Source organism: Wyeomyia smithii, chromosome 1, assembly GCF_029784165.1.
Source record: "Wyeomyia smithii strain HCP4-BCI-WySm-NY-G18 chromosome 1, ASM2978416v1, whole genome shotgun sequence".
Taxonomy (NCBI): Eukaryota; Metazoa; Arthropoda; class Insecta; order Diptera; family Culicidae; genus Wyeomyia; species Wyeomyia smithii.
In genome coordinates, this window is record NC_073694.1 from 200,930,756 (window position 1) to 200,957,493 (window position 26,738).

The following is a 26,738-nucleotide window of genomic DNA, read 5'->3' on the forward strand; positions in this document are numbered from 1 at the left end:
CAATGTGGTTCGGTAGTAATAAAAACGCCGGCCGGCACCGAATCTTCTCAGCGAAATACGAACAAATTTATTGCTGTCAAACTCGTGTGCAATTCCAATCGAGCCGTGGAATGTTTGGATCTGGAACTGATCACTTAATCTACATCTAAAAGCTCTCTTTATATAGCCTAAGTACACGTGAAGATAAGTAGTAAATCAAAACGCTCTAGGTTTCCCTGTCTGTCCTGTCAATTCTTTGGTATGAACATGTGTTTTGGGTATTCGATTATTGCAAGCTCCTAGCTATCAGCGGTGCATCGTTTGCGGAAGTTTTTCTCTGCCACAGCCGTAAGCTGAGCAGCCGTCGCTTCGCCGGTTTGGTTGACCAGACTTCGCAAGAACCCGTTGGACTGTCGTAGCAGCTCGTGCGGATGGCCAAATTCCACTGCCCGGCCGGCATCCATCACCAGAACCCGATCGCTGTCCATGACCGTGTGCAATCGATGCGCAATCGTCAGTACGGTACATCCGCTGAACTGTTCTCGGATTGTCCGCTGAATTAGTTTGTCCGTTCTGTCGATTAGAAAACGATTGAAGAAAAAATCACACTACAACCAGTAAGAAACCTACTCCGGATCGACATTGGCGGTAGCTTCATCCAGTATCAGAATCTTGTTGTTCCGAAGAATCGCTCTCGCCAAACAAACCAACTGGCGCTGGCCCATACTGAAGTTTGAACCTCCGTCGGACATTTTCGCGTCCAAGCCACCTTCCATACGCTGGACCGCTTGCCCGAGCTCGACCTGCTCGAGCGCCCGCCACAGCTCCTCGTCTTTATGCTGCTCGAACGGGTCCAGATTCTCCCGTACCCGACCAGAAAACAGCACCGGATCCTGTGGAATAATAGATACTTTCTTTCGCAAATCGTGCAACCCCAGCCCACCGATATCAACGCCGTCCACTTTGATTAAACCATCGTTGAAGGCCAGGCGGAACAGTGCCTGTATGATTGATGATTTCCCGGCTCCCGTGCGTCCTACAATGCCGATCTTCTCCCTTGCTTCGATTGCCAAGTTCAGATCCTTCAGTACCGGATCACTGTCATGCGAGTAACGAAGGGAAAAGTATTCGAATTTAATCCTGCCATCGGCAGGCCAATCTTGGGCTGGTTTCTTTAGAGGATCCAACGTTTCCAGCGGTGGTTCTGACTCGACTTCCGCATATTCCACTACACGCTCCACCGAAGTCATCTGGTTCTCCAATTCCGCCGTTTGACGCATTCCCCACTGGCACATAAAAATCAGATTGAACACTTGGGTGATGGCGAGACCAACATTACCACTCATTGCTGAAAGAAGGAGCAATAATTACCGGCTAGGTTACAAACTGATGTAAACATTTACTATTTTCCATAGTCAGGAAGCTGAAAGTGACAGCCGCAATGTACAGCACGCAAACCAGCTCCAGCCACAGCGCAAAGGCTCGTGTGGTCGCCAGAAACAGATACCAGGCCGACGTGTTCAGGTCCTGGTGTTGGTCGAACTCGTTGGCCAAAATTTTCTCCGCCCCGAACGCGCGAATAGTCGTAAGACCCTGGAAGGAGGCGTTGGCGTGTGAAAATATCGGACTACGTGCTGTTTGGGGTAGAACGGAAATAATTAACAAGCAGGTGTTGGGGGGTTGGCAACAGCTTACTGAGAGCTTCCACGCGCTTGATGCTTCGAGCCGTGTTCGTGTAAACATGTCGGAGTCCGTAGAACATGACGCCCATGATGGCCGTCGGAAGCAGTAGCCAATAGTTGACGATGGCCACCAGACTGATGATGGCTGTGAACTCCAAGAAAAACTGCGCAGAAAATCCGATTAGTCAATTTTAGATTACTCCACTACAAGTGTGTTCCTACCAGAATGCAATCCATCATCGCTGACGGGAGAAAAATGTCGATGCAGCCGATATCCCGGGAAAAGCGATTCAGTATCCTTCCGGACGGATTCGTGTTGAAGAAGTACATCGTAGCACGAGTTATTCCGCGAAACAGTTGGTCATGCAGTCGAATCGATGCCCGCAGGCAAAGGTAGAAAAAGGAAAACGAACGATTCAGTGAGAGGCACAGCATAACCGCCATCGCGCCGGAATAAATCATCAAATACTGCTCCCGACTGAGACTCGCAAAGATGGTTCCCTCTAGTTTGGAGTGACCTTCCGACGCAGATGAGTTGCCGATGGTTTCGTTTCGTCCAAGAAATTCCTCTCGATTTACCCTGTCCAATAAAAAGAAGTATTAGCAATATTACGCGTTGTTTGCGAAAACATTTGAGGTTAGATTTCATGGTGTGCTATGCAGTTTTGTCACGTTCAACCCCGTTAAATCCCCCCCGAAAATTGTAGCTTCGGTTTTAATTTCAGCTCCATTACCAAAACCCAAACAAATTCCTGATTTAATCATAATCTGATAATTCGCTAAACTCCCTGAAAGGGTAATCAGTTTTTCTGCGCTGTCATCAACGCCCAATTTCCTTTGCTCCAATTTATCTTTATATTCCTACCCGTCTCTCAGCCCCCTACGCACTTACCACTGTGAAATGAAGTAATCGATACCGCTCATGGTTCCCTGCGCCAGCAGGAAAAGGGCTGCGACTACGACGAGCAGAACCACGCTTTCGACCGACGCGAAATAGCTTCTATACACCGAAAACCCAACGGTGCCGGTAATTTGAGATTCCTTATTAACACCTCCAGCACCTCCGCTATTGCCACCCTCGTCAGCACCTTCTTCTACGTCCAAGTGATTGCACTCTTCCAGCTGCTGTTGTCGCTGCGAACCGGAACTGGCAGCTTTTTGACGTTTTGCTTTCGGGCGCCGTCGACGTCCGGCCATTTCCTGCTCGTCATCGAAGCCGTCAAAAACCAGGCTGCAGGACGAGAACGGGGACGGATGGTAGAGGGATTGATTCGAGTGGGCCATCCGGTAGGCGGGTGGTATGACGGGCGACGACTGGGCAGCCGGCGATTGGTAGAATTTGTCGATGTGGAACCGCGGTACGGTAGCGGAGTTTCTGATTAAAGGCTGCAACGAACGAAAAAATTATACAAAAAGTAATGAAATCCATTCGTTTTAAGGGGCTCATTTATCGGCCTGGATTTTTATAGATATTTGTACATTGGGTTGACATAAAAATAACAAACTTCCAAACAAACTAATCACTCGAAAATAGAACTTATGTTGTTTTGATACTATAACAAATTCATTGATATTTGTTTTTTATTTCTTTTTTTTCTGGTAAGTACTCATTCATGTATTCGGGTAGGAGAATCATTAGCCAATCCTGCTGCTAGAGGTACTATGATTCATAATAATAACGTTTCGAACGGTAACTTCTTCTTGAAAAGTTGTCCCCTATCCTAACTATAACATAGAATGTTTTATTTCGCAACAAATGTTGTTTGAAATATAAAAAATTTTGAACATCTGTCAAAGATGTTAAAAGCCCACATATTCTTTTGTCATTAACGGACAGTACATTGATAAAAATTTGAAATATGATTGCCGTTACAGTTTTATTTCCTCCCACTGGACATGTGTCCTTTTGTGAGAATTTCCATAAATTGAACGTTTTGGGCCCATGTGACAAAATTTCGTCCAATGGCCAAATGGTTGTCAAATACGTCATTTTGTGATATGCGTTTTCACCTCCACCAAATTTCTTCTGTAGCTCCCACTTTACCTATTATACCCACATTATAGTTCCAAATAGAAATTTGCTTTGGTGGAATAAGAACCTAGAAGGACTAGGAAAGCCATCTAGTTGAGCTCAAATGCGACTTAGTCTGAATCCCAGTCAATCAAAGGTAGAATGGGCAATAGGCTCTTTCCAACCGTACAAGTCTTCAGAATCGAATAAAATACAGCGAGTGATGCTTCAAAAGTGCAAGTAACTCTTCATTCAAATCATTGGGGAGATGTGTAAAGAGAGCCTAATCCTAAATAACATCCCGATCAAATTGTGTTCTAAACTTGGTCTCGTTTATAGTTAATATGTCAAAATTCCTATCAAAATTACTTACTGATTATTACAAATTATAGCATGTTTTGTAGGGTTTTTGGCAGAAAAATATCAGAATTAGTTAGAATGTAAAATATTTTATTATATGTATGTTTTAAAAAACTCACTTTTGAATTTGATATAATTCTGTACTTTTTATCAATCTGACATATCGAGAATATTACAGGCTTTGTTATTTCTATCAAGTTCAGATAAATTTGTGTTTCCCGTTTGTTATCATCGTTTGATCGGGATACTTTCTAATAAGAGACTAACTACAGTTTCTTTCATATCAAAAACTGGAAGACGGAATAAGACTCTCCTGAAAGGCTTCAGTTTACAATCATTCTTTTAAAAATTATGAAAAAACTGATTGATCGAAAGCCAATCCATAGGTAAAAATCCCTTCAGGCCAAACAAATTCTCCTGACAGCTTTCCATGCTGATTAGTTGCGAAATAACTGCTCAACTCGGTTGCACATCTCTAACGAGAGGATGTCCCCAAGGCGGAATTTTAATAGTAGTCGATGACCTTCTTCAAAGCCTAACAGCAAAAGCCTTCTCGAATAACACACAAAACATGCTAGAAAATAAGTTACAATGAAAGTAGTCATAAAAGTGTACTACAAGCGCAATTGAAAACTTGTGTTGTTATGTTAGTTGTTTTTAATCAGTAATACAACCGCATTTCGTAAACAAGCACGTTTTTCAGGCTTTGAAGATGTTTCAAATAACATTAGTTTAACAATAACAATATCCTCACTATATCTTTTTATACGACAATGGGGGCCATCCACATTCCACGTGGACAGCTTTTGGGGGGGGGTCTGTGGAATGTCCACGGTCCATACAAAATTTTTAGAATTCACATGAGCGGTTGTCCACGGAGGGGGGTCAAATCGTTAAAAATCTGTCCACGTGGAATGTGGATGGCCCCTCACACCATTCAATAATAGCACTACGTAGAGGAGAACCGTACACACTTAAAATAAAACACCGAATTCGGTAAAATTTTACCGGAATCTCAACAGCTGAACGTTCGGTGAAATCTTCGGTGTTTCCGAAAATTACCGAACAGTTTGTGAAACCACCAACCGAGTGGTCGGTAATTTTCGCAGCTTTTTGGTAATGTTCCAAACCGAGCAGCCAGTAAAATTTACCGAAAGAAACTTTAAAAATGAACAAAAATACCGAACGCAATTTTAAAAAATACCGGTGGCAGAAAAGTCGGTTATAAATGAGCCTGCCGGTACCCATCTAAAATCAAACTAAATCAACCAGATCACTTACGAAAAATGTTAGCGACTCGTACATCCATTAACACTTTCCAAATTATAAATATCCTATGTTTACACACAACAACAATTAAAACAAATCAGCAGCACCAGTAGAAAATATTCGCGTCTTGCACGATTGCACGCATGTGAAAAATGGCCACCACATTCGCAATTTGGCATTTTTACAGGTTGTTCGGTAAAAAGTTATATAAATTTCGGTGAATGTAAAATTAAGCAAATATTTCGGTAACAGTTAACAGAATTTTGGTAAAACTTACAGATCTTACAGAACAGTCGTTAATTTGATGCTTTTTTGCAGGAATACCGGTATTATTACACTTTAACGATGGATTATTGTAAAAAAAATTACCGAACGACTTTTTTTGGATTAAGTGTGTACAAGAAGCACCAGTTGGGTAAGATGGCCCACGCTTTAAATTCCACAAAATATTCACACACGCGGCTTTTTGTGACGAATTTCTTCGCTTTTCTCATAAAAACCCAGCTTTCCTACAGTTCTCATGTAAAAAAGTGTACCATGACTAAAATACTTCTAAAACTGTACAGTTGTCTGTGGCTCTGTCCAACATGTAATTATTCATGTGATTATTATGAGCTTTTATAATTAACTGACTAGTAAATTATACAAAAAAAACTATGGTTTCTCTAACCTTCACATCATAGAAATTTATAATACTATGAATATTTCAATTTATTTCACTAACTCTCGTCAAATTTTACCCAAAAACGATCAAAATTAAAATTGAGGCAGAATGCACTAATTAGCGCTTGCACGAGATTGCTTGACAACTTAGGGCACGTTCCATTGCTTTTGATTTTACTTCTGAGACATCAAGAACTTCTCACTTCGCGTGCTGATTTTTGCTAGTGGCATGTTAGCCGTCTGCTTCGGAGCATATTGGCCTTTGTTGTGGTGCGTCTTGGTCAAGGGCTTGTTTGGTGGCAATGGGAATTTAAAAAAAAAAACACTGAAATCGAGTATTTTAGAATTGACATCGCCTAAAACATGCAATAAATAGATCCTAGAACCATCCTACACGTTCAATGTCGCTTTTAAACTATTAGAAGCGCTGTAAATCGCGCATATGTTTAACTGGTGCGTTCCGTACAATACTCCCCTACCTGTAGAGTGCTTTTCCCTAGGACAAAGGTTGTAGTATTCAACAGCCAACGTAAAATTACTTAATGAAGTGAATATTCAAATTGTACGAACGATTTCTATATTTATTCGAAGCGGGTCAAAAAGCGCCGTCAGAAGATAAACAATGCAGTGTAACCAATGTCACTTCAATTTTTACTATCGTATATCTAATAATGTTTTCTAGTTTTGTTAAATATTATGCCCAAATGACGTTGAAACTACGCGAAAAAAAATTAATATTCAAGCGAAAGAAACAACTCATCTTAAAAGTTGAATACTATTTTTATCATCAATTTATAATTTTTATCATCTTCCGCTGATAAAAACGATTGTCGAACTAGTTGCACTGCGCATAACAACACATTTGCGCATGCGCGGGTTAACAGTTGTCATAGCAACAGGTTTACGCATTACCGTATTAGTACTCGAGATGTGTTTTGCCACTTCATTCTATCATGTTGGCTAGCTTTCATGCAGTTATGTAATAGGGTAGTGAACATATTCTAAGCAGCTTTAGGAACCGCCTGTGTATTCAGACGAAATACTCGAAATGTGTTGGATAAAACTCAAACAGTAGTATATCAATCTGTTCTCTATCGTTTTCTCTGTCAGAACTTGTTTTCAGATTGTAAAACTAAGTTTGCAAACTTTAACAATCATCAATCAAAGTTACCAATCGAGGGACACTATTCCAATCACCCCGAACCTATTTTAAGCAGTTTCCATCTGTTTTGCAGGCGTTTTTTTCAGTACCCGAAGTGGCTCCTGAATGGCTGCAATAAAGGTCGATTTGTTTCAATTGCAATTGTTCACAGATTTCTTTGTGATTAACGGTAGTTCTTATATTCGTAAGATAGCTAGACAATCAAAGTTTTCGTTTTCATGATTTAAATTATCGATATTGATCAAAATGCAGGAGTTTGAGGCCTGTTTTCTTCGTCTGATTGAAATAGGCGCTTATACCGTTCCCTACCCTACTTCATATATTACCGGCCTACTTGTTCTAGTAGCCTTCATTTTTTGCGCTTTCCTGGTGATAGATATGTCATGGAATAGGTGATAGATATGTCATGGAATAGGTAATAGAATCTTTTTGTGGAATTTAGAGCTTTGAAAGCTGAACTCGGTACATGGAGAAAAACAACGATCAAAGTATTTTGGGATGCGGATTAGTCGTAGACAGAATGGCCTTGTGAGGTAATATACTTCATACGAAATTCGTTGCCTAACTAAGAAAAATGCGCAATGTAGTAAGGACATCAACTCGCCCGTTGGTGACGAACCCGCTTGTACGATTGTTTACGGTGTTTACGATTGAGACCCAACGGAAAAACAAGGCAAAGTCATTTTTTGAGAAACACCTTTCCAAGAAAAACGCGTATAAAGTCTCGGTATAGATTGGTAGGTTGTAGATAATAATTTTATCCTTCGCAGATAAATATACACAGTGACAACAAAATTTAAAAATTTATCTTCATGTTTGGGAAGTTTTAACTTTTTTATTTCCTATTTCTCCTGGTTTATACTACTATAAATGTTTAGCTAACATTTTGTACTTTTCGTAGAGATAAATTAAGAATCCAGAGTGAGTTTTTTTGAGCTATTTAATTTAGAATACATATTTTATTCTATTTTTTTGTCTTGCTGTGTACTTTTTTCTGAAAGAACAACATTACATCTCTTGCTCTGTGGGACTCTTCCCTCAAAAGTGCAAGTTTTCGTCAAATAGGGGTTTAATTTTCTTTATAGCTGCATATACAAATTGTCTAGAAACTAACTAAAACATTTTTTTTTAGAAAAATAGTCTGGGAATCCAGGAAAATATCATTCCGACATATATTCATTTTCATTCGAAAAGTAAAATTGCATTTTGCAAATTAATATATATTGATCTCAAATTCGATAATTTCCTTGTTTTTTTTTAAATTTACATGAAAAACACTTATCGCTTAGGGTTCAGTTCTGCTCCATCAATGAGTACGAGCAATCCGTAACCTGTGCATTACAATCGGGGCCAGCCACAAAAGACAATCAGCAAGACTGTCACAGTGGCATTTCAGTACCCAGTGCCCTTCAGGCATACATATAAAACAAAAAACAAAATAATTGGGTTATTATGGGCAAAGCTTAAGTTACAGCATTTTCTAGAAATAAAATCAAAATTAGGCTGATTCGCTTGCAATTCCTAGTCCTAGTGCTAAAATCTGTGTTGTGGAAATTACCCAAAGAATTGAGGAAATAAATAAATTTTGACCGGCCTGTTACTTGGACATTCTTTAAAACAGTTCTCTCCTTTCAATTTTGAAATTTGAAGTTCTCCGGTCAACAAAGGCAAAAAATATGCTCTCCACTAAAGCTCAAAATAGTTGCTTCAGAGAGTTTATAGCTTTAAAACCATTTCGACACTTACGTCAAAGTGTCGCATAGTAATTTTTCGCCGGGTTCGTCGCTTCAACGTTGTGTTTACGAGAAAACTAATTTAAGTCTCTGAAAAAATGTTGGTGGCTAGGGGCCCCAATATTCACAGAAATGATTGAAAAGCTATAATTTTTCATTTTAATTGAAGAGAGAGAATAGGAGAGAACAACATAAAAGATTAAGTGTTTTCATGCTATCTTCAGCAATACTGCTTACCGTACAACGCGCGCGCTGCTCAAATAAACCGTTGCGTAGTTCAGCCAATGGTCTATTCGAGAACAACATTCGAATTGTTGTTTATCGTATGGCATAAACCACAGGGTACCAATGGAAATCCACTTTTCAAATTTCGTTTAGCGGAAGATTTGTCTTCTCGAAAAAAGTCCACATGAACATTCTAGCTTAATCGCGGTATAATCACAAAATTCCATTCCCACAGGCAGACCGACATTCGAAGCAGCCTTCTACTGAGTAGTATGATATATTTTCTTGATATTCCCTCGCTAGAACATACTCCTGATACCAGACACCTTGTTGCCCATGGCAAAGACAACGACGGCCGCATGGTATCAAATTAAGTAGGTTACAAGAAAAGAATAGCGATTATGTTTGTTTTCTTGGTCAAGAATTAAAAAGTTAAAGAATGACAGAGAGAAAAATTGAAAAAGAGAATTATTTCTCTCCAGGGTTTGAGAGGGCTAGGTTTAAGTAGTATTTGTTCCATAAAATCAAACTAGCCACAGAGTTAATTTCGGAGACTCATGTATTACAGATCTCTGGAAAAGACCTTGAAGATTAACTGTTATTATGCCAAATGTCTTTGAAATGCATGAATCTTTGAGATCTGGTGCTTTCTCTGAAAAAAAATGTTTGGAGAATCAATTTTTTAAGAGATTTCGAGCTGAAAACTTTCCCAGAAAGTTGTTTTTTGGAGATTTTTTTTAAGACAACACTAAGCCACTGCCTCTGAGTGAAAACTATTTTTATTGTCGAGTTTTGTCAGAAACACGATGAAATCATCAATTTAGAAATCAGAATACGCTCATTTACCGAAAAACGCCATTCTTCTTTTCAAGTGCACGTATAACTAGTATTATTTTCGGATTCATTGACTAATTGTCTTCAAAATGCAATTTCTGAAATGTTCAAAAGCAAAGCAAAGCAAAGCCTTGGTGCTACATTCCGTATCGGAACTCGACCTTCTGTTTATTATACACAGACTTCGCAGCCAACTGTTGAGTGTACAGGACAATTGCGGGGCTAGCGCTACGATCCTACTGACACTAACAGTCTCTCCCGAGCCGAGACTCGAACATACGACGACTGGCTTGTTAAGCCAGCATCGTACCTCGAGACCAGCTGGGAGAGCACAATTCTGAAATGTTCAATGATATAACAAATTGACATCACATCTCTCCGATTTTTTACACAGTTTATAAGCAAATCAAAACCAAAATGTTTTGTTAATTTTGCAAAAAAGTTGTTGTTGTTAAGTAAGACAAACTTTATTAAAGGTAACCTCTTTGCAAGCAAACGTGAAGAAAAATTTTGATCAGTGTATATTGATTTTATTTTATTTTTTTCATTTCATAAATCAATTAGGGAGACGTCCAATAATAACGTAACGCAAAAAATAACTAGTCCCCCTCTCCTTTTGTAGATTTAAAATTTTTCAATTGAAAAACGCCACTTAGTGGCTAGAATTTGTGACAATCAGAGAAAAATTATTTCACAATAATATCAACTCTTTAGAATTTTCATAGGAAAACCCAACCCAAGCAACAGCATAAATAATTTAGTACCAAAAATTTTCATGCTGGTAATCAAAATTCAAATTTCGTCCTACGATAACTCAGAAAAAATTACACGAAACACTATTCACGCTAATTGTGCGACTGCGAAGGGAGGGAGAAGCAAAACCACCGGCAGTTTTGGGGTACAATTTACTACACTTTTGTATCAGTTAAGGAACACACACACTCTCTCTCTCTCTCTTACCTTTCGTAGCTGCTGGCGCTCTTGCTCGCCTTCCGGGTCCACCAGATCCGCCAGTTGTCTCTCCTGCTGAGCGAGCAGTTCCTGCTCTATGGCAGCCAGCATGGGGAACGTGTTGGCCGCTTCCAAGCTGCGGTACGGTCCCTGAGCTTCCGCCAGTCCTGCATTCATTAGCACGATGTGCTCGACGTCCTCTAGGTACTGAAGCTGGTGCGTTACCAGCACGCAAACCTTGTCCTGCAATCATCCGCACACCCGTTGGCGGTGGTAGAAATTTTTTTTAATACATCAGAATAGAACGTGGCTTGGCAGGTAGGGACTACTAGTCGGGAAGCTTAATTGAATGAAAGTTAATCTCAAGTGTTCTACTTTTTATCGCTATTCATGCGGTGCATTTTTCAAATCCTCTGCAGCACATTACTTAATTAAAGTTTGTGTAGAGGAAGACAAGCAAACTGTGTTATCGGTACTCTACTCACCTTAAGATAATCCTGTATGCATTGTTCAAAAATATGACTTCCCACGTGGGTATCGACGGCGGACAGAGGATCATCCAGCAGATAGATATCTGCTCTTCTGTAGACCGCCCTCGCCAAGCTGATTCGAGCTCTCTGACCGCCACTCAAGCTAATTCCCCGTTCACCAACGATAGTTTCATCACCCTGCGGAAGTAGCTGGAAGTCTCTTTCCAACGCACAAACTTTCACCACCTCACGGTATCGTTTCTCGTTGAAGTTTTCTATGAACACAATATTGTTTTTTACCGATCCCTCGAAAAGCCACGGTTCTTGAGAGGCATAGCTGATGTCACCACTGATTTCCAACCGTCCCTCATCCAGTTCCAACTCCCCCAGAAAAACCTGCAGCAGTGTAGATTTACCGCTACCAACAGGACCCACAATGGCACACAGTTTCGATTTTTCCACCGAGAGATTAAAATCTCGAATTCCTACAACGAAACCAACATCAAAATATTTTCCTCTAGCAGGGAGGAAATTGAATCCTACCATTCGTCAACTTTCCGTTCCCCGCTTTACTCCAGCTAGCCGTGCCATCCCGCATGAAAATTCCCCTCCTCGCGGATCCCTTCTTGTTGACAAACCGCTTACTGGCAACCTTTTCTGTCGGCACTGGTTTTATCGCACTGTCGCCGTTAGCCATCTTGACATTTTCCATCAGTTTGATTTCACTCTCCTCCCCGGTCACCACCGTTGAGTGTCCATTAACAGTTGCCCGCTCCAGTGGCGTTTCCTGTATCTTCTTTTCCGGCAGCAGCAGAAACTCTTGTATGCGCCGTATCGAGATCAACCCTTCGGCCACGGAAGTCAACGACAAAGGCCAAAAGTGTAGCATCGAGCTGTACAGCAGGTTGAAGTAGGACGTCACGATGAAGACCTGCTTGGCGGTGAAAACGTTCCCCGAGTAGCAGTAACCGACCAGACTGAGAAAAATCGACAGTCTCGATACGAGATTAAACGATAGCAGACCGGCCCGTATGAACAGCGTGCCCCGGATGCCGGCGATCTCCTTGCGGCGAATCGCGTCCACCATGCGGATGAAGCTGTGCTCCCAGGCGTACATCTTAATCACCTGTATGCCCTGGATGATTTCGTTCATGAAGCGCACCCGCCGGTCCGTACGGGTGGCCGTTTTCAGCCGGAAGGAAGCCGCCTTCTTGCCGACCCATGCTGCGGGGGAAGAGGGAAAGACAAGTTTTGAATTGACTGGCTTACAGAACGAAGCCAATTTTGGGGTTTCCTGTACAGTTCATTTTCAGTTTCGATTCGTTTTTGGGAAATTTCGATTGTAAACTAAATCAGACCATTAAATTAATAGTTTAAATCTACACAGTAGGGTGTCACACAGAACCGCGCTCACTTTCAACACTTTTTTTACGCGGAAATAAAAATAGTGAACCTACGATAGTTCTAACTGCAAATTTAAATCTGTGAATCATGTTTGGTTTACTACGCAAGTACATTTTTCATGTCTGCATTTGCGCATGAAAACAATTAGTCAAGATTCGGGATAATGCTGAGTAAACTCGCAGATGTAGTTGGTCTACGACTGCACGATCAAAATTATCCTCTCTGATGCCATTCTTACATCACGTTCTTGATATTTACTGAAGATGGTAACTAGCGTTAGTTATCTGTTTTGTTTCTGTGATGTGAAACGGTTTGATCAAAAGTAGGCGTGGGGTAAAGAAGCGTTTTTTTGTTTCTTAAATAGAAACCTTTACGTGTTTGTTTATGTTTGTTTATGGCAAGTGAAAATCTCAATTTTGTGAGTTTCAAATGCATGAATATCGATTATCAATTTAGCAAAAAGTTTCAGTTCAGTTACAGTTAAATTTCAGTTGAGTTTCAGTTTCGTTTCAGTTCAGTTTCAGTTCGCAAACATTATACATATTTAGGCGTAGACCTAGCTTACCCTGCAACGGAATGAAACTGAGCAGGAACGCCACCCCAATCAGTCCGGGGGCACCAATCTGCCGGTAGATAAGGTAGCCAAACACCACCAGCTCTATTGGTCCCTTCCAGGTGTCGTGCACAAAGCTGGCAGCTGTGTCAAATTTGGCGACATCATTGGACATCAAATTGATCACCTGCCCGGTGAGGCCGTCCGTGCCGGCTGCCTTTGTGATCCGCAAGGCCTGCAAGAAAGAACGAAGCCCATCTGAGACCACTCTTACTTATTCATAGACGCCACACTGCTTTGTCCTCGCACGTGTTGCTCCTCCGGCGGGAGAGTAGCATTATTCATTCCAATCGCACTCCGATGACACTGACGCTATAAGCTACGACTTTCACGACACCGTCACTGGAGCTAAATTCGCCGTGCGAAATAGTGCGATAAATTTTCCGACAATTAATAATTTACCGAACATAGTCCAACAAAAGACCTAAAATTGGCTGAAGAAAGATGTTTCCTATTTAAAGATTCAAACCCCACCAATTGATTCATCGCCCTTTAAAAACACATCTGCATTTTTTATCCTGTTAGTAAATAGAAAACCCGCCTATTCACTGGTCGCGTACCTTTTTGTAGAGCAACGAACAGCACGCAACACGAATTTTCATTCCGATCTGGTAGATGTACAGTATGAAGTGATGAAAAATGACGACCGGCACCAGCGAGCACAGAACGATTCCCGTGGCATAATAGTACGCTTCCGTCCGGCTAATGGTGGTCTGTCCGGGTGCAAAGTAGGACACCAATCCTCCGAGGCATAAGGGTTGAAAAATTCTACAACGAACAACGAACGGAAATGGCTGTTAGAAAATTCAATCGGAATTCGAACGCAGCCCGTTTATGCATTAGTAATGATGTGAACGGTTTATACAATGAGGCCGACTGACAGTACCTAGAGAACGAGTCCACACTAGTATAGAGCAAACCACGAGAAACCATCGTCCAACCGAAGATGCCGCATATAACCCGAAGAAAACTAGGGCGCTCCTTCTTCAGCTCTTGCTTCCAGTGATTTTCGAACTGGTAGGACAGTTGCTCGCTCTGGTGCAACGATAATGTTTCGTAAATGTCGGACTCTTCAATGGGTCGTTTAAGTCCAGTTTGGAATAATTCCTTCAGCCACCAGAATGTGAACCAAGCGATTGGATTCGCTCTGCTGACCGGATTCGGTAGCCGCCGGAGCTGATGGATGCTGGGATCCTGGCTGTACTGTGTTGGGTTCATTGCTGCAGCTGTCTAATACTGTTGCTGGTGTTCAAATAAACGGTAATGTTCAACACAAATGACACTCATCTCCGCCGGAATAAATCCCGTTCACTAATTGGCCAGCTGTGTGTGTTATGTAATGCTACACTTTCGGTCTGTGGAGCAGAGATTAAAAAAATGTGCAAGTAGAATATCTCTTATCAGTGCGGGGTCGTGGGCGAATGTAATGAATTGATAAAAACAATTCACGAAAATCGTATCTACGGTGGGAAAAGTTACTCAGCATCTCGCGTTCAATTTATCTCACAGGCCATTTTGACACGCCTAAATGTAAATGGAAATGAATTTTGTTATTTTTGGGATAAACGGCGCTATTATTTCAATGTCTCTAAAAGCCTCTAAAACAATATAAATTTGTGTTCCAAAATATAGGGTATAACTGCCTTTAATAGACCACTTATAGCGTAGCTGTAAATTTTGCAAGAAAAAGTGTAAATATCTAAACTGAATTAAGTATTTCATTATGTATAAACATGAAGTAACATGTTTATCATCTTTTCTGCATGAAAAACAACTAGATAATACCTCTATTTTCTCATAATAAAAGAAATAAATCATCGCCTCAGTTTCCTTTAATGGGCCACCGTTTCCTTATTTGGACCACAACAATTTCCTAATTTGGGCCAGGTCTGAATAATACATCTCTTCAACCGTAGCTGGCGCTGATGAAACTAACTCTGGCTTACGCACTGAGAGTTCTGGATCTGGATCAACTGTAGACTGCACCCGTTCTTTCGTAATAGGGAATACTTTACGTGCCATCCGAGATATCCAGCCAACAATTGAATCCTCTTCCGCGGCAGTCAATGCAGTTTGTTTACCTTTTCGTGGTTTTCCTGACCACTTGCTGATTGCACGGAACATTACGGTGGATCGTGGAACATTGGAGCGCCTGCGAGCTTCTCTAGTCGAAACACCGCTTTTTATTGCTTGAAGACACTCAGTAACAGCTGCTTCAGTATATTTTTTACCAATTTACGGCGTTTTTCCCATTTTAGCAGCAATTTTATACAATAACTCAATCATAACAAATTTATGGTAACTATAGTGACTATGATTCGCGGCGTTATTTCGATGATAGCTCTTGTTCTAAATGAAGCATGCCGAAATAAGAAAAACAGTATTATTTCCACCCTCGGAAAACGTGATGTCAGTGCAGTTTTTGGTAAAGCCATTTCTTATGAAAACCTTAACAAACCATGGCAAATCAGGTAGCTGTTATCAAAAGACATTTTTGAGCAGCTTTAATGAAGAATATTATAGTAAACATCTGTTGCAACATTTCTAATGCAGAACATTATTGAAGTTGTCAAAGCATGAATCAAAATAAGTATATTTATAATGTGTAATTTGGTGTAAGAAATTCAGGTGGTCCACTAAAGGAGGTGGTCTATATTAAGCAGATCTACCCTAAATCATTCAATTTTCCAAATCCGAAGATTTTTACCTAACAAATCTTGTAATCCTATAGAGAACTCTGAAAAGTACCGTAAAAGTTATATCAAACAATTGCTGGAGCACAAAACTTTATTCTGTCCAAACGTTTTCAAAGATTTCTCTTTAAAAGAAAATAATCTTAGGAATTTTACTTACTTGGATACTACCTTCACGGATTTGACTCAAAGTGTGGGGAATTCTTCATCTAGTGTAACTTTGGAAAAATCACGATTTTGTAGTCGATTGGAATAACCCCCCCAAAAGCAAAGCAAAGCCTTGGTGCTACATTCCGATTCGGAACTCGGCCTTATGTTGTTTTTGAGGACGTCGGAGCAAAAATTTAATATTTTTAATTAAAATAAAACGAATATGTTATATACCATCAGTCGATGTGCAATTTGCTTTTCTGCCGTTAGAGAATGTCCAATTAACCCTTCAACACGAAGAACAGCAAACGTAACTTACTGTGAGGTGCGCACACACATGTTGGCGTTAGCTAGTAGATGTCAAATGATGATAAAAGTGCCTTTATTTTATTGAAACCCTAAGCACCGATTCTTTTTATCTGATATACCGAGTTTTTGAAATCGACAAAAAGCAAAAAAATAGAATGTGTAACGGCCTAAACAAAATCCTTGTTGAGAATATTTATTTTATAATTATAAACAACAGCTGTTTTTACATAACTTGCATTCTTGCATTTGATGGAAGCAGATAGCAGTTGGTGCAGCACTCTCAGCCATGCAACAATTTATCACGCTGTTGCGTGTTGCATATTTTCCCTGTGCGACTGGTAGATTAAATTCCTGTCGGATGGAAGCAGATAGTCTTCCAGTTTGTCTGGAGGTACAATGCTGGTCTAACAAGCCAGTCGTCGTAAGTTCGAGTCTAGATTTAGGAGTGACTTTTAGTGTCAGTAGGATCGTAGCACCAGCTCCGCAATTGTCCTGTACACTAAACAGCTGGCTATGAAGTCCGGAAGAACCCCCAAACAATATCGCACGCTTAGCCTTGAGGCCAATAGCGGTCTCGATCAACTAGATTAGTAGAGAGAATTCGTTATCGATATTGTTTTTGGTACATTTTGCATGTGTAGAATAAGTACAACGTAACACCGTGCCCCAGTGCTGAGTCGAGAAAATTTCCAGCTCGAAAAGTTCCTCGACTCGATCGGGAATCGTACCCGATATCACAACCGTGTGGGAGAGCTAACCGACCGACATCGCTAACCACATAGCCATGGGGACTACCGGAATAACCCCCGATTGTTGCCAAATACCGCACACTCAGTTTCAATGCTGCAGCACCCCGAAAAGTTTGGCATCCCCTAAAATAGATAGACAACCAAGAGAGTTTAGGTCTTCAGCAAAGTTGTTCTGGAGGTAAAAAGCTAGTGATTGGAGAACAGCATGATTGAGAATTCAGCCGCCCATAGAGCCACGGGGACCACCGTGGTAGTTTTGAATGTTTTGAATTCCTTTTATTTCGAAAAACCCTCCACTTTAAATGATGCGAACTTCAGCAAAGTTGCTTAGGAGGTGAAAAGCTTCTAGATGGTCCAAATTTTAATCAGTTATTCAACATTCAGAGCACTATACATACAGTGTTAAGTTTCTTTTAACCTAATGGTGGGCTTTTGGTGGGCTGATAGATTAATTCTGAATTCTGCCACAACGTAGTGCAACGTAGTTTGGAAGATTAGATACTTTTGGCTCAGTTTGGTTGGGAATAGTACCACTACTTGGTGCTAGTATACTTTTAGTTTCGATTTTTACACTGATTAACACAGGTGTGGGCCACAGGTCTAAAGATTAAAGTTTTTTAACCATTACTGTGAATTTCGGTGCCCCAAGCCACCAACATTGCTTCAAAGATTTAAATGAGTTTTCTCGTAAATAATAAAGAACCCGACGAGCAACTACTATGCGACACTTTGACGTAAGTTGATGCATTTCTACACTGGCTAGAGGCACCAAAATTTAAAAGGAATGGTTTGAGAGCTATAATCTTTCAGCACTCAGCAACTCAGTGATTACATTTTCTCAGAAGAAATTATTTTTCGCTGAATCTATTAAATAGGACTCTCTGAAAGATCCGTCGCAGTCGTAGAGGTTTAAAAAATAAAATCGGTCTCAGTCTGACTATTTAGCATGATGTATACCTTTCAAAGAGCCGCGTCTACCGGAGAGCGTTTGCTTTCTCAAAGGTACTCGGTATTGATAACAGACAAATATTAAAATTCTTGGAAGCTTCGAAGCGAAGCTTGAGTTTCACATATGCGGCTCGCATAGATTTGTTTAAGAAGAAAGATATCGTTCGTATTTGTAATGAGAGTAGTCACTTACCACGGTGACACAACCCTTCCTTCTCTGCGCAGTCGTGGAGATGCAGTAGTAAACTCGGTCTTCGACAACAACAACTGTTTCACCTCCTTCCTTACAATCTCCTTTTTTACCGTAAAGACGTAGTTCGCGCTGTTATTGGTTTATATAGAGCGGTAGTTACTGATTTCTTGTACATTGAAGAAGGCAAACTAATCCCAAGTAGCTATATACGACGTTCTCTGTGCAACTAGTTCAGATCCAACACGGAGGAGCAATTACAGAATGTGCAGTCGTCAAATTCAAACTATATTAAAATTTTTAGAAAATCTCGAAAAACTTTATTTTCTCGGAATGAAAACGATTGCGAAGTACATTTTTCTTGAAGACAATTCTTCGCTGGCATTGGTCGAAGATCAGAACTTATTATTTTTAAAAATGATTTCCATACATTTTTCTTGTCAACGGCCAGGCCTACTGTATAGCGCAATATAATACTATATTATTTAAGAACGGGGACAATCCGTACCAACCGATACGTATGTAAGAAGTAATATAATTTGTTGGGAGTGACAAAGCTGAGAATGTACACTACTTTGTTGACCAATCTCCTGAGATGAAACATAGGTATTTCCTCCTTATTTTCGGGTTTCGAAACCAAGAATATGACGCCTTTACTTGCTTTAGCTGTTACTGTTGGAACACGAGTACCAACTCTAGTCCTTGCATTTTTAGCTTATGGTTACAGCGCCATTACATAAAAATTCTAAGTTTTTTCCAGCCTCCGACCACTGAGCGGCTGGGCATTACATACACAGTTACCCTACTTGTTGACGCAAGCTATATGCAAACGACGCAAAAAACTATCAGTATATGCGAGAACATAAACAATTAAATCAAGAACACTTAGCTTTCACTTAAAACTAAATTTGCCCTCTAGATAGGACCCTAGAACATCAATCCGAAACCATTTTTTCCACAATGTTATTACCTCCACATGGTCAGAGCAGTCAAAATTTATCTGGCTTATTTCAACATCAAATTTGGACTTCTCCGATATAAATTCACACTTGGCACTCACAATATAAATGACTTTACAAATTAAACTGTACGTTGTCGATATTTAGTCGCTTGTCTTCCAGAACTTATTATTTTCTTAAAAAAACACGAACGCGAAAAACAAAAAAACGTCTACTAGTGTCCACGCTTGCTTCGATCTTTTTTTTTTTGTTTTTTTTTTTTTGGTTCACCCTTGTGCCACATAGCAGCAGAGTTCTGCACTAAGTTGTCAGTCAACCGAAAGCCCTTCTGAACCATCTGAACAATTTTTCTAATATGATAGGTTCACCGAGTTTCTAGGAAAATTCCTCGTAAGTAACGCCTAATTATATTACCTCTGGGGTAATATGAATCGATCTCGAGATATAATATTTTCACGAAAACCGTTTCAAATTTCTCTATTTTCATTAAACGATCACATTCATTTCAAAATGTTTGTTAACTTCCTAACCCAAAGAACAACCCAATCACTCCTTTTTTTATAATTGGTCACCTTTTTTATAATTGGTAGGAAATTCAAAAAAATCTTTCTCCTTCTTGCAACAGTGTTGCCAGTTTTTTACACTTGATTTTTTTGCACTTGAAATTTATTCAACTAAAAAACGCGTGTCCCCTTCGCGAAGCCGCTGGAGCGTTCGGCAGTTTTCGAGCGGCATGGAGAACAAAAGCGCAGTGCGTGTGCAAGAAACATCGTACTATGTAGGTTAAGAGGAGCAGGAAAAGAAATGACTAACAATTTCTCATGTCGTGAGCGAAGAGATACTGAAAAACCGTTTCTGCTGTGGCTACATTGTGTAACGAGGAAAAAATATAAGAAAGTTTACTTTGATTACTACAATTCGATCCACGCATGCTGTGATTCCACTATAAGATTTCAGGCAGGCAGAAATCGGAAAAAAAGACTTTCGCCCATTTGTTTTTTTATGTTTTTTATAGGAAGTAGACAATTTAACTAAAAAACAGTTCAAAACTTCAGGACTATAGCAGGTAATATACCTGAGATAACGAGAAAAAAAGATGAAAATTTGCAAAAAATGCATATTTTATTCATTCTGAAAAAAAATGATCATTATAATCAGGCTTGTCATTTCTCTTCAGAGAATCACTGGCGTGTAGGGAAATATCGTTCACTGCGACAACAACTGCTCTCACACTGGTGGGTAAAGCGGCACGCTTTCTCACACGAAAAGACATTACGCACGATAACTACACAACAGAGATCACTGCAGTGCTCTTACTGTGTGTCTCTTAAGCATATATCAAATGAGGGGAGCATCTTGATAGGAAAGTACACTGCGTTGATTTCTTTGCATCTCGAAACTTGAAAAAATAAATCCAGGCGCCCGTCACGCATGTTTACTCTTCAAATGCTATCATATTTATCTAAGCAGTGCGTACCGCGTGTATTATTTTTCTGCGAGCAGCAGGAACACAGCACAAAGCAGAAGTAAAAAGCGTGGTGCAAAAAATTGCGCACATGCTTGGCAAGGAGTGAGTGGTAAATATTCACTCTGCTCTTCCTACATATTAAGGAGACTTTCTTTCTTTTCCTTATACTTCAATGACCATCTCAAATTTAATAACTTTTTTTAGTTGCTGCTAAAAATTTCGAAAAAAAATCAACTGTCGCTTTTTTCTTGTCACCCTGTTTTAAGACTGGCCACCCTGATGGGCAAGTAAATTTTTCTGGCTGGTTCTATGCAGTTGAGAGCCAATTTTAAACACTTGAAAAAATATCGTTTGTCTTAGAATCGCTAAATTTACAAAGCTATTTCAATTTTATCAACAGTCGTTTTCATCTCCACTCACCAAATTCACACTATGTTTTTTTACTATTTTTATCCCAGTTGTAGAAAGTGCATTAAAACAAAACAAATTTCCATTTGTGTCTTGTGTCCTTATTGCATGTTCTATGAACTCGATTTGATTACTCATTTCTCTGGATAGGACAACAAAGTGTCATATCTGTTACAATTCGTTGGTGTAGTATTTTGTAAGATGTCCGAAAAATACTGATAGATGATTTTTAAAGAAAATAAACCAAGGAATCCAGAAAAAATATAAGTTTTGGCCGGAAGTGTTGCCAGATAAATTATTTTTGTATTTGAAAACTAAATTTACATTTTTCGGCAAATGCATCCAATTTTATTTTAAATTTGATAATTTCATCGTATTTTTTGGAACATTTCACATAAGAAACAACTATCTTAATATGAGTTAATCTCGAGATATAACATTTTTACGAAAAAAGTTGTAAACTTCGTAATTATTTTATTTTATAGTTTATAGACGCAAGACACCCGAAAAATAGTGATAGGTGAATTTTGAAGAAAATAAACCAAGCAATCCAGAAAAATATTATTTTTGACCGGAGTGTTGCCAAATAGATTACTTTTGTATTTTGAAACTAAATTTGCATTTTTCGGCAAATGCAGCTAATTTTATTTCAAATTTGATGGTTTCATCGTATTTCTTGGAAAATTTTACGTAAGAAACACTTATCACCCCGTGGTAATATGAGCCAATCTCGAGATATAGCATTTTTACGAAAAAAGTTGTAAACTTGGTTTATTTTCTTTAAAAATCATCTATCAGTATTTTTCGGACATCTTACGCCTATGAATTGTAAGAAAAAGAAAAAAGATATCTTTGACAAAAAATGCGTGACTTTGCAATCAAGAGAGGGGTCCTACAGAGCGGGGGTATTCCAATCGACACCAAAATTGGGATTTTTCCAAAGAGACAGTAGATGAATAATTCCCCCAACTTTGAGCAAAATCTGTGATGGTCGTGTCCAAGTCGCATGTACACTTTGTATGGAATGACCCATATAAAGTTTAACAGCGTTAAAAGTGTAATAACAGAAAAATAACTTTAAATAGAAAAAAAAATTTGGAATTAAATTAGGAGAAAAAAAAGGCAACACTGCTGCAAAAAACGGAATTCTAATAACCAGAAAATCTTAAAATTCATTTCTCGAGTTGTTCTTAGGATTAGACAGTGAACAGACATTTTCAAATAAATATAATTGTTTGATGAAAATTATACAGTTATATCCGTTGGCGTACCTACGGGGGCGGGGGGTTTGGGGGGTCTATAGCCCCCTCTAGGATTTCTGTAGCCCACCCTAGAGTGGATCATACCATTTCTAATATTGCTTCTCAAAATTGTACAGTTGGCACTAGAGGACAGGGAATTTTTAAATAACAATAACATCGTTCATCGACCACACCAAAATAGTTGTGAATCTACTTCAACAAGGCAACAATTCAATAAACATAATGACGTCATTGGATACGCATTTACACTTTGTTGCCCTACCTCTTTATCTTCCTCTGCCTTTATTGACGCGTGGTTTGATTTCATCAACAAACAGCTGTCAAAATCTCCCAGTGCCTAAGTTGATTCCTAGACGGGCTTCGGTAAAATCACTATGGATCATTATAAACACTTTTTAAGTATTTATTGAAGCTTTTTAGAGGTTTGACTGAAGCCCGCCAAAAGGCGGCATTGCGCACTAGAGGGTTAAAGGAATCGCCGATTCCGGTAAGAAATTTCAACAATAGACTTCGGTTCATATCACCATAAACCAAATATTTTAGGAATGAAAAAGAATGAGAACAGTAGAGCAATTTTTCGATAATTTTTTGACGAATTCTTCCAGCTGCGGATGCAGTGCCGGGATCGGATCCCACGAGAAATACAAAATGTATAAAAAACTTACTATACCGTTTTTTCATAAAAAACTAGTCCCCCCTAGGATTTTTCCTTAGTAACGCCAATGGTTATATTTCGGGATTGACTCATGTAAACTCAGGATGATACGTGTTTCTTACGTAAAATTTTCATTAGAATACGATGAAACTATGAAATTTGTAATTAAATTGGCTGCATTGGCTGCCGAAAAATGTGACTTTAGTTTCAAAATACAAACCCCGGATGGCAACACTTTGGCCAAAAATAATATTCGTTTGTTTTCTTTAAAAGTGTAACAGTAGATGAATATTTCTCATAAATTTAAAGCGTATCTGTGATGGTTTATGCCAAAATTGTAGTTTTTCGTGACCACTTCGTCTGGACAAAATAAAACGATAGTATTGGGAATGGAAACCAGCTGGTGAGATCGTTCCAAATTTAGTATAATTGAGAAATGTAATTTAGTTAAGTGTAATTGGTCGTTAATATAAGTCGTCTAATATTGTGAGTGACATATATACTGATGGCAATCGATGGCTTAAGGAAACGATAACTACGTAAGCTACATAAAACCGAAATAGCATACAAAGTACAGAACTGAAATCGATAAACATATGAAGGATACTGAAAATCAATCAATCCAGTAGATAAGTTTATTGTGGCCGAGTATTTCGGTATAACTATTCCTACCTTCCTTATACATGATATCTAAACTGTTATACTTAGCCGTCCTCAATGAAATCGACGTTAACTGTTCGAAATCGTAGAAGGCGCAGACACTAGAACAAACCGCGTAATTATATTGTTTGCGTGTCACAAACTAAATTCGGTCAACCACACTTTCCGAGATCAACTAGCGTTTTATGCTTCTATTATTATGATTAATTGATTTTTTTTCGTGAGAAGTGCAGAAGTGTCATGTGTTGATTGAAAACCAGCAGTTTTAGAAGCCTTCGATGATGGTAAGTTTTACCAAACTGTTATGTTGTTTGCTTCTTTCCACAATTCTGTGATTCACTTTCCACTTCGAGCTGCTGTAATGTTTTCAGATCAATTCATCTCTCTAAAGAATTTAACCGTGAACCTTACACTGTCACCCGGCGCTAATGAATCCCGAATACACGGACGGTATTTATTACATGACGCCAGTAATACTGTTTGATTTAGTCAGCGACAAACAATCGGTAAAATGCGCACGGCCATGTGCGCGCACTGACAACGACCGCACCTGCCAACGACCGTTCCGTTGTGTTGGAAACCCAACCAACACAGTTCCAGTGCGGCGGTTTCCGACTCACAATTGGGGAAAACATAAACATTACTACCAACACATACATGCAGGCGATTTCTTCGGTGGAAATATTTTTTGCCTGCAATCCACACGCATACACCGCGCGGCGAAGAGCGGACGAGCGTTTCGAGCGCTCCTCTCCACAAGGCAATGGCATTGAGAATTGGGTTACACTTTCGGCCGGCGGAACTGATAATGGTTTGGTGTGTACATAAAATGTGCAAAATGTGGGGCGGTTTTGGTTGGTGTTTTCTTAGAAATATTGACTAAAACAAACCATACATACTTACTGATATTTGAAGAATATTATTAATTAATTGTTAGGAGAACTCGTAATTACAAGCTGACTACACGAGTGGAACTCGCTAAGTGCCCCCATAATGAGAGATATTTCTCGGTATTTTTGACATATTCATCATCGTGACGTAAATAAACCGTAGAAAATGTGACCAAACGTAATGACCATTCGCTAATCCTACCAAATTAGCACACTTTCATCGCTAAGCCGCTTTTGTTTCGTGCTTTGTTAAGCTGGAATGTCGTGTGTAAATCCAGTTCAAACCTGATCGAACAGACACTGTCTACGAAGCATAAGATCGCTCGCGATGATAAGAGATGAAGTTTCACTGTCACTGTCAATGTAACGACTGCGACCACCGGCGCCAAGCAACGACATCTTTGTCTGCCGCGCCATCTCTCAATTGGTCCGAACCATGCGGACCGAAGCCTCAACCCTTCATTAATTGAACCTAATTGATCTGCCTCGCAGTCCAATTCGTTTAGTCAAAACAAATAAATTGAAAGAATTCGTCCGTTTGCGTCTTCCCTTCCGCCATTTCTACTTCTCACCTGTAGCATCACACAATTCGCCAAACAAATAAGATTTTGTGTACACTAATCCGGCCGAAATAAAGCAAAATCAGATAAGAGCCGATGCGTTATTCTGCTCCTAATTTAACCTCCACATATAGCCGGGTGCCTTCTTCGCGAAACCAACCAAAAAAAAGAAACGCAATCGAGCCGAAAAACACGCGACCGAGAGAGTGTCGCGGAAAACACGCGAATTCCGTACCGCTCATTAAAGGCAACTAACCGGTCACTCGAGCGGTACACGGCGTTTCTTCCCGGCAGCAGTAACATCGTCCAAGCGGACGGCAAAGCATTAGGAGAGCGCACGATTTCTCTCACTTTGCTATCATTTTTTGGTGAATCAAAAGCATGCAGTAGCATTTTCTCTCTTGAAACCGGGAGAGGCGAAATTCCCAATTGTTCACGTTAAAGTGACTTACTTTAATAATTCATCACTTGTTTTTTGAGCTCAATACTGCCGTCTATTTTTATGGTCATTATCATCAGAACACACAGCGGGTAGAAAAATCATGTTAGCACCGAGAAAGGGGGACGGTGTCCTGACCAATGTCGCATTGCAGCTGTTTTTTTCGCAATTTTCCTATGCCACAACTCTCCGTTAGTCAGTATCAAGCTTGAGTTTATGCTTGAAAGCTTTTAATGAAAGCAGCTGCGGTTGGCACGAAAACTAAATTGAATGCAAATACCTACATTAGTTGGCTAGCAAAACCGGCTATTGTTTGATTTTACTACTCTCATTGCGACTCCACCAAGCGAAATCCAATGGAGACGCATCATTATTCACAACACAAAGGATAATGGATTATGTGTGCTGTCATTATGATTGACCAACCGAATATCAATTTTCCTAGCGTCTCCCCTGCAAACAGTGAGTCGATTTAGCTAGCGATAACACATTTCTCAATCCAAATCCAAATTATATTACAATCTATAAATTCATTATCGCTTTGTGTGAAATCCGAAACATCAACAACGATTACGCACAAAGCAGCAAGACAGAAAAAATAGGTCCGATAATTATGCCAACTGCTTTTCGAACCGTTCTCGCTGCAAATGAAATGCGATCGAACGCGCGCGGGGCCGTGGATGATGTGGCGACCTTCACCGAGTTCGTCGTTCCCCATCGGCCGGCCGAGCGCGACCGCGAGGGACGTCTCTGTTTAGATTCGACGCTCAATTTGTTCTGCTGTAAGTCTGTTGATATCTATAAATCCTACGTGACCAATGCTCGCGGCGGTGGCGGCGGCGGCGTCGGCGCGGCATATTTGTATTCAATTCACCGCACCGCGCATCCCACCGCACCAGCGTCGCGCAGTCAAGGTCGACTACAAAATAAACCAAGACCCGTTTGTCGTAGAGTAGAACAAACGGTTTCGGAGCAGGCGATAACATCAACAACAAAACTAAACTTTAGCTTCCGAAATGAGAACTGTTTTTGGCTTCCGCAT

At 39.9% G+C, this 26,738-nt stretch overlaps 2 protein-coding genes across 17 annotated transcripts in view; one reads left to right on the top strand and one right to left on the bottom strand.

Annotated features, from left to right (window-relative positions):
• LOC129725225 (uncharacterized) overlaps window positions 1-26,738 on the top strand; it is a 189,962-nt gene that overhangs the window by 120,633 nt on the left and 42,591 nt on the right. The window lies entirely within an intron of this gene.
• LOC129725131 (probable multidrug resistance-associated protein lethal(2)03659) lies at window positions 45-25,497 on the bottom strand. Of its 7 annotated transcripts, none has more exons than XM_055680600.1 (13): window positions 25,270-25,497; window positions 14,243-14,711; window positions 13,917-14,124; window positions 13,309-13,531; window positions 11,883-12,563; window positions 11,355-11,824; window positions 10,879-11,112; window positions 2,554-3,047; window positions 1,884-2,241; window positions 1,675-1,825; window positions 1,383-1,613; window positions 610-1,327; window positions 45-552 (listed from the first exon to the last, which is right to left on the bottom strand). In XM_055680600.1, exons 2-13 carry the CDS (start codon window positions 14,572-14,574, stop codon window positions 279-281), a joined length of 4,374 nt encoding a protein of 1,457 aa, XP_055536575.1. In that variant the 5' UTR covers window positions 14,575-14,711; window positions 25,270-25,497; the 3' UTR covers window positions 45-278. The 7 variants fall into 7 exon arrangements, with proteins under 7 accessions (XP_055536575.1, XP_055536591.1, XP_055536583.1 ...); XM_055680616.1 differs by lacking the exon at window positions 25,270-25,497 and adding an exon at window positions 24,900-25,179; XM_055680608.1 differs by lacking the exon at window positions 25,270-25,497 and adding an exon at window positions 24,711-25,179.

Excerpts from the sequence above, each read along its gene's own strand:
- LOC129725131 (XM_055680600.1), bottom strand. The coding sequence starts at position 14,574 with ATGAACCCAACACAGTACAGCCAGGATCCCAGCATCCATCAGCTCCGG. Across the intron at positions 2,242-2,553 it reads GATTACTTCATTTCACAGTG|GGTAAATCGAGAGGAATTTC; the intron begins GTAAGTGCGTAG and ends TTTATTGGACAG. Across the intron at positions 553-609 it reads ACCGCCAATGTCGATCCGGA|AACGGACAAACTAATTCAGC; the intron begins GTAGGTTTCTTA and ends TCTAATCGACAG.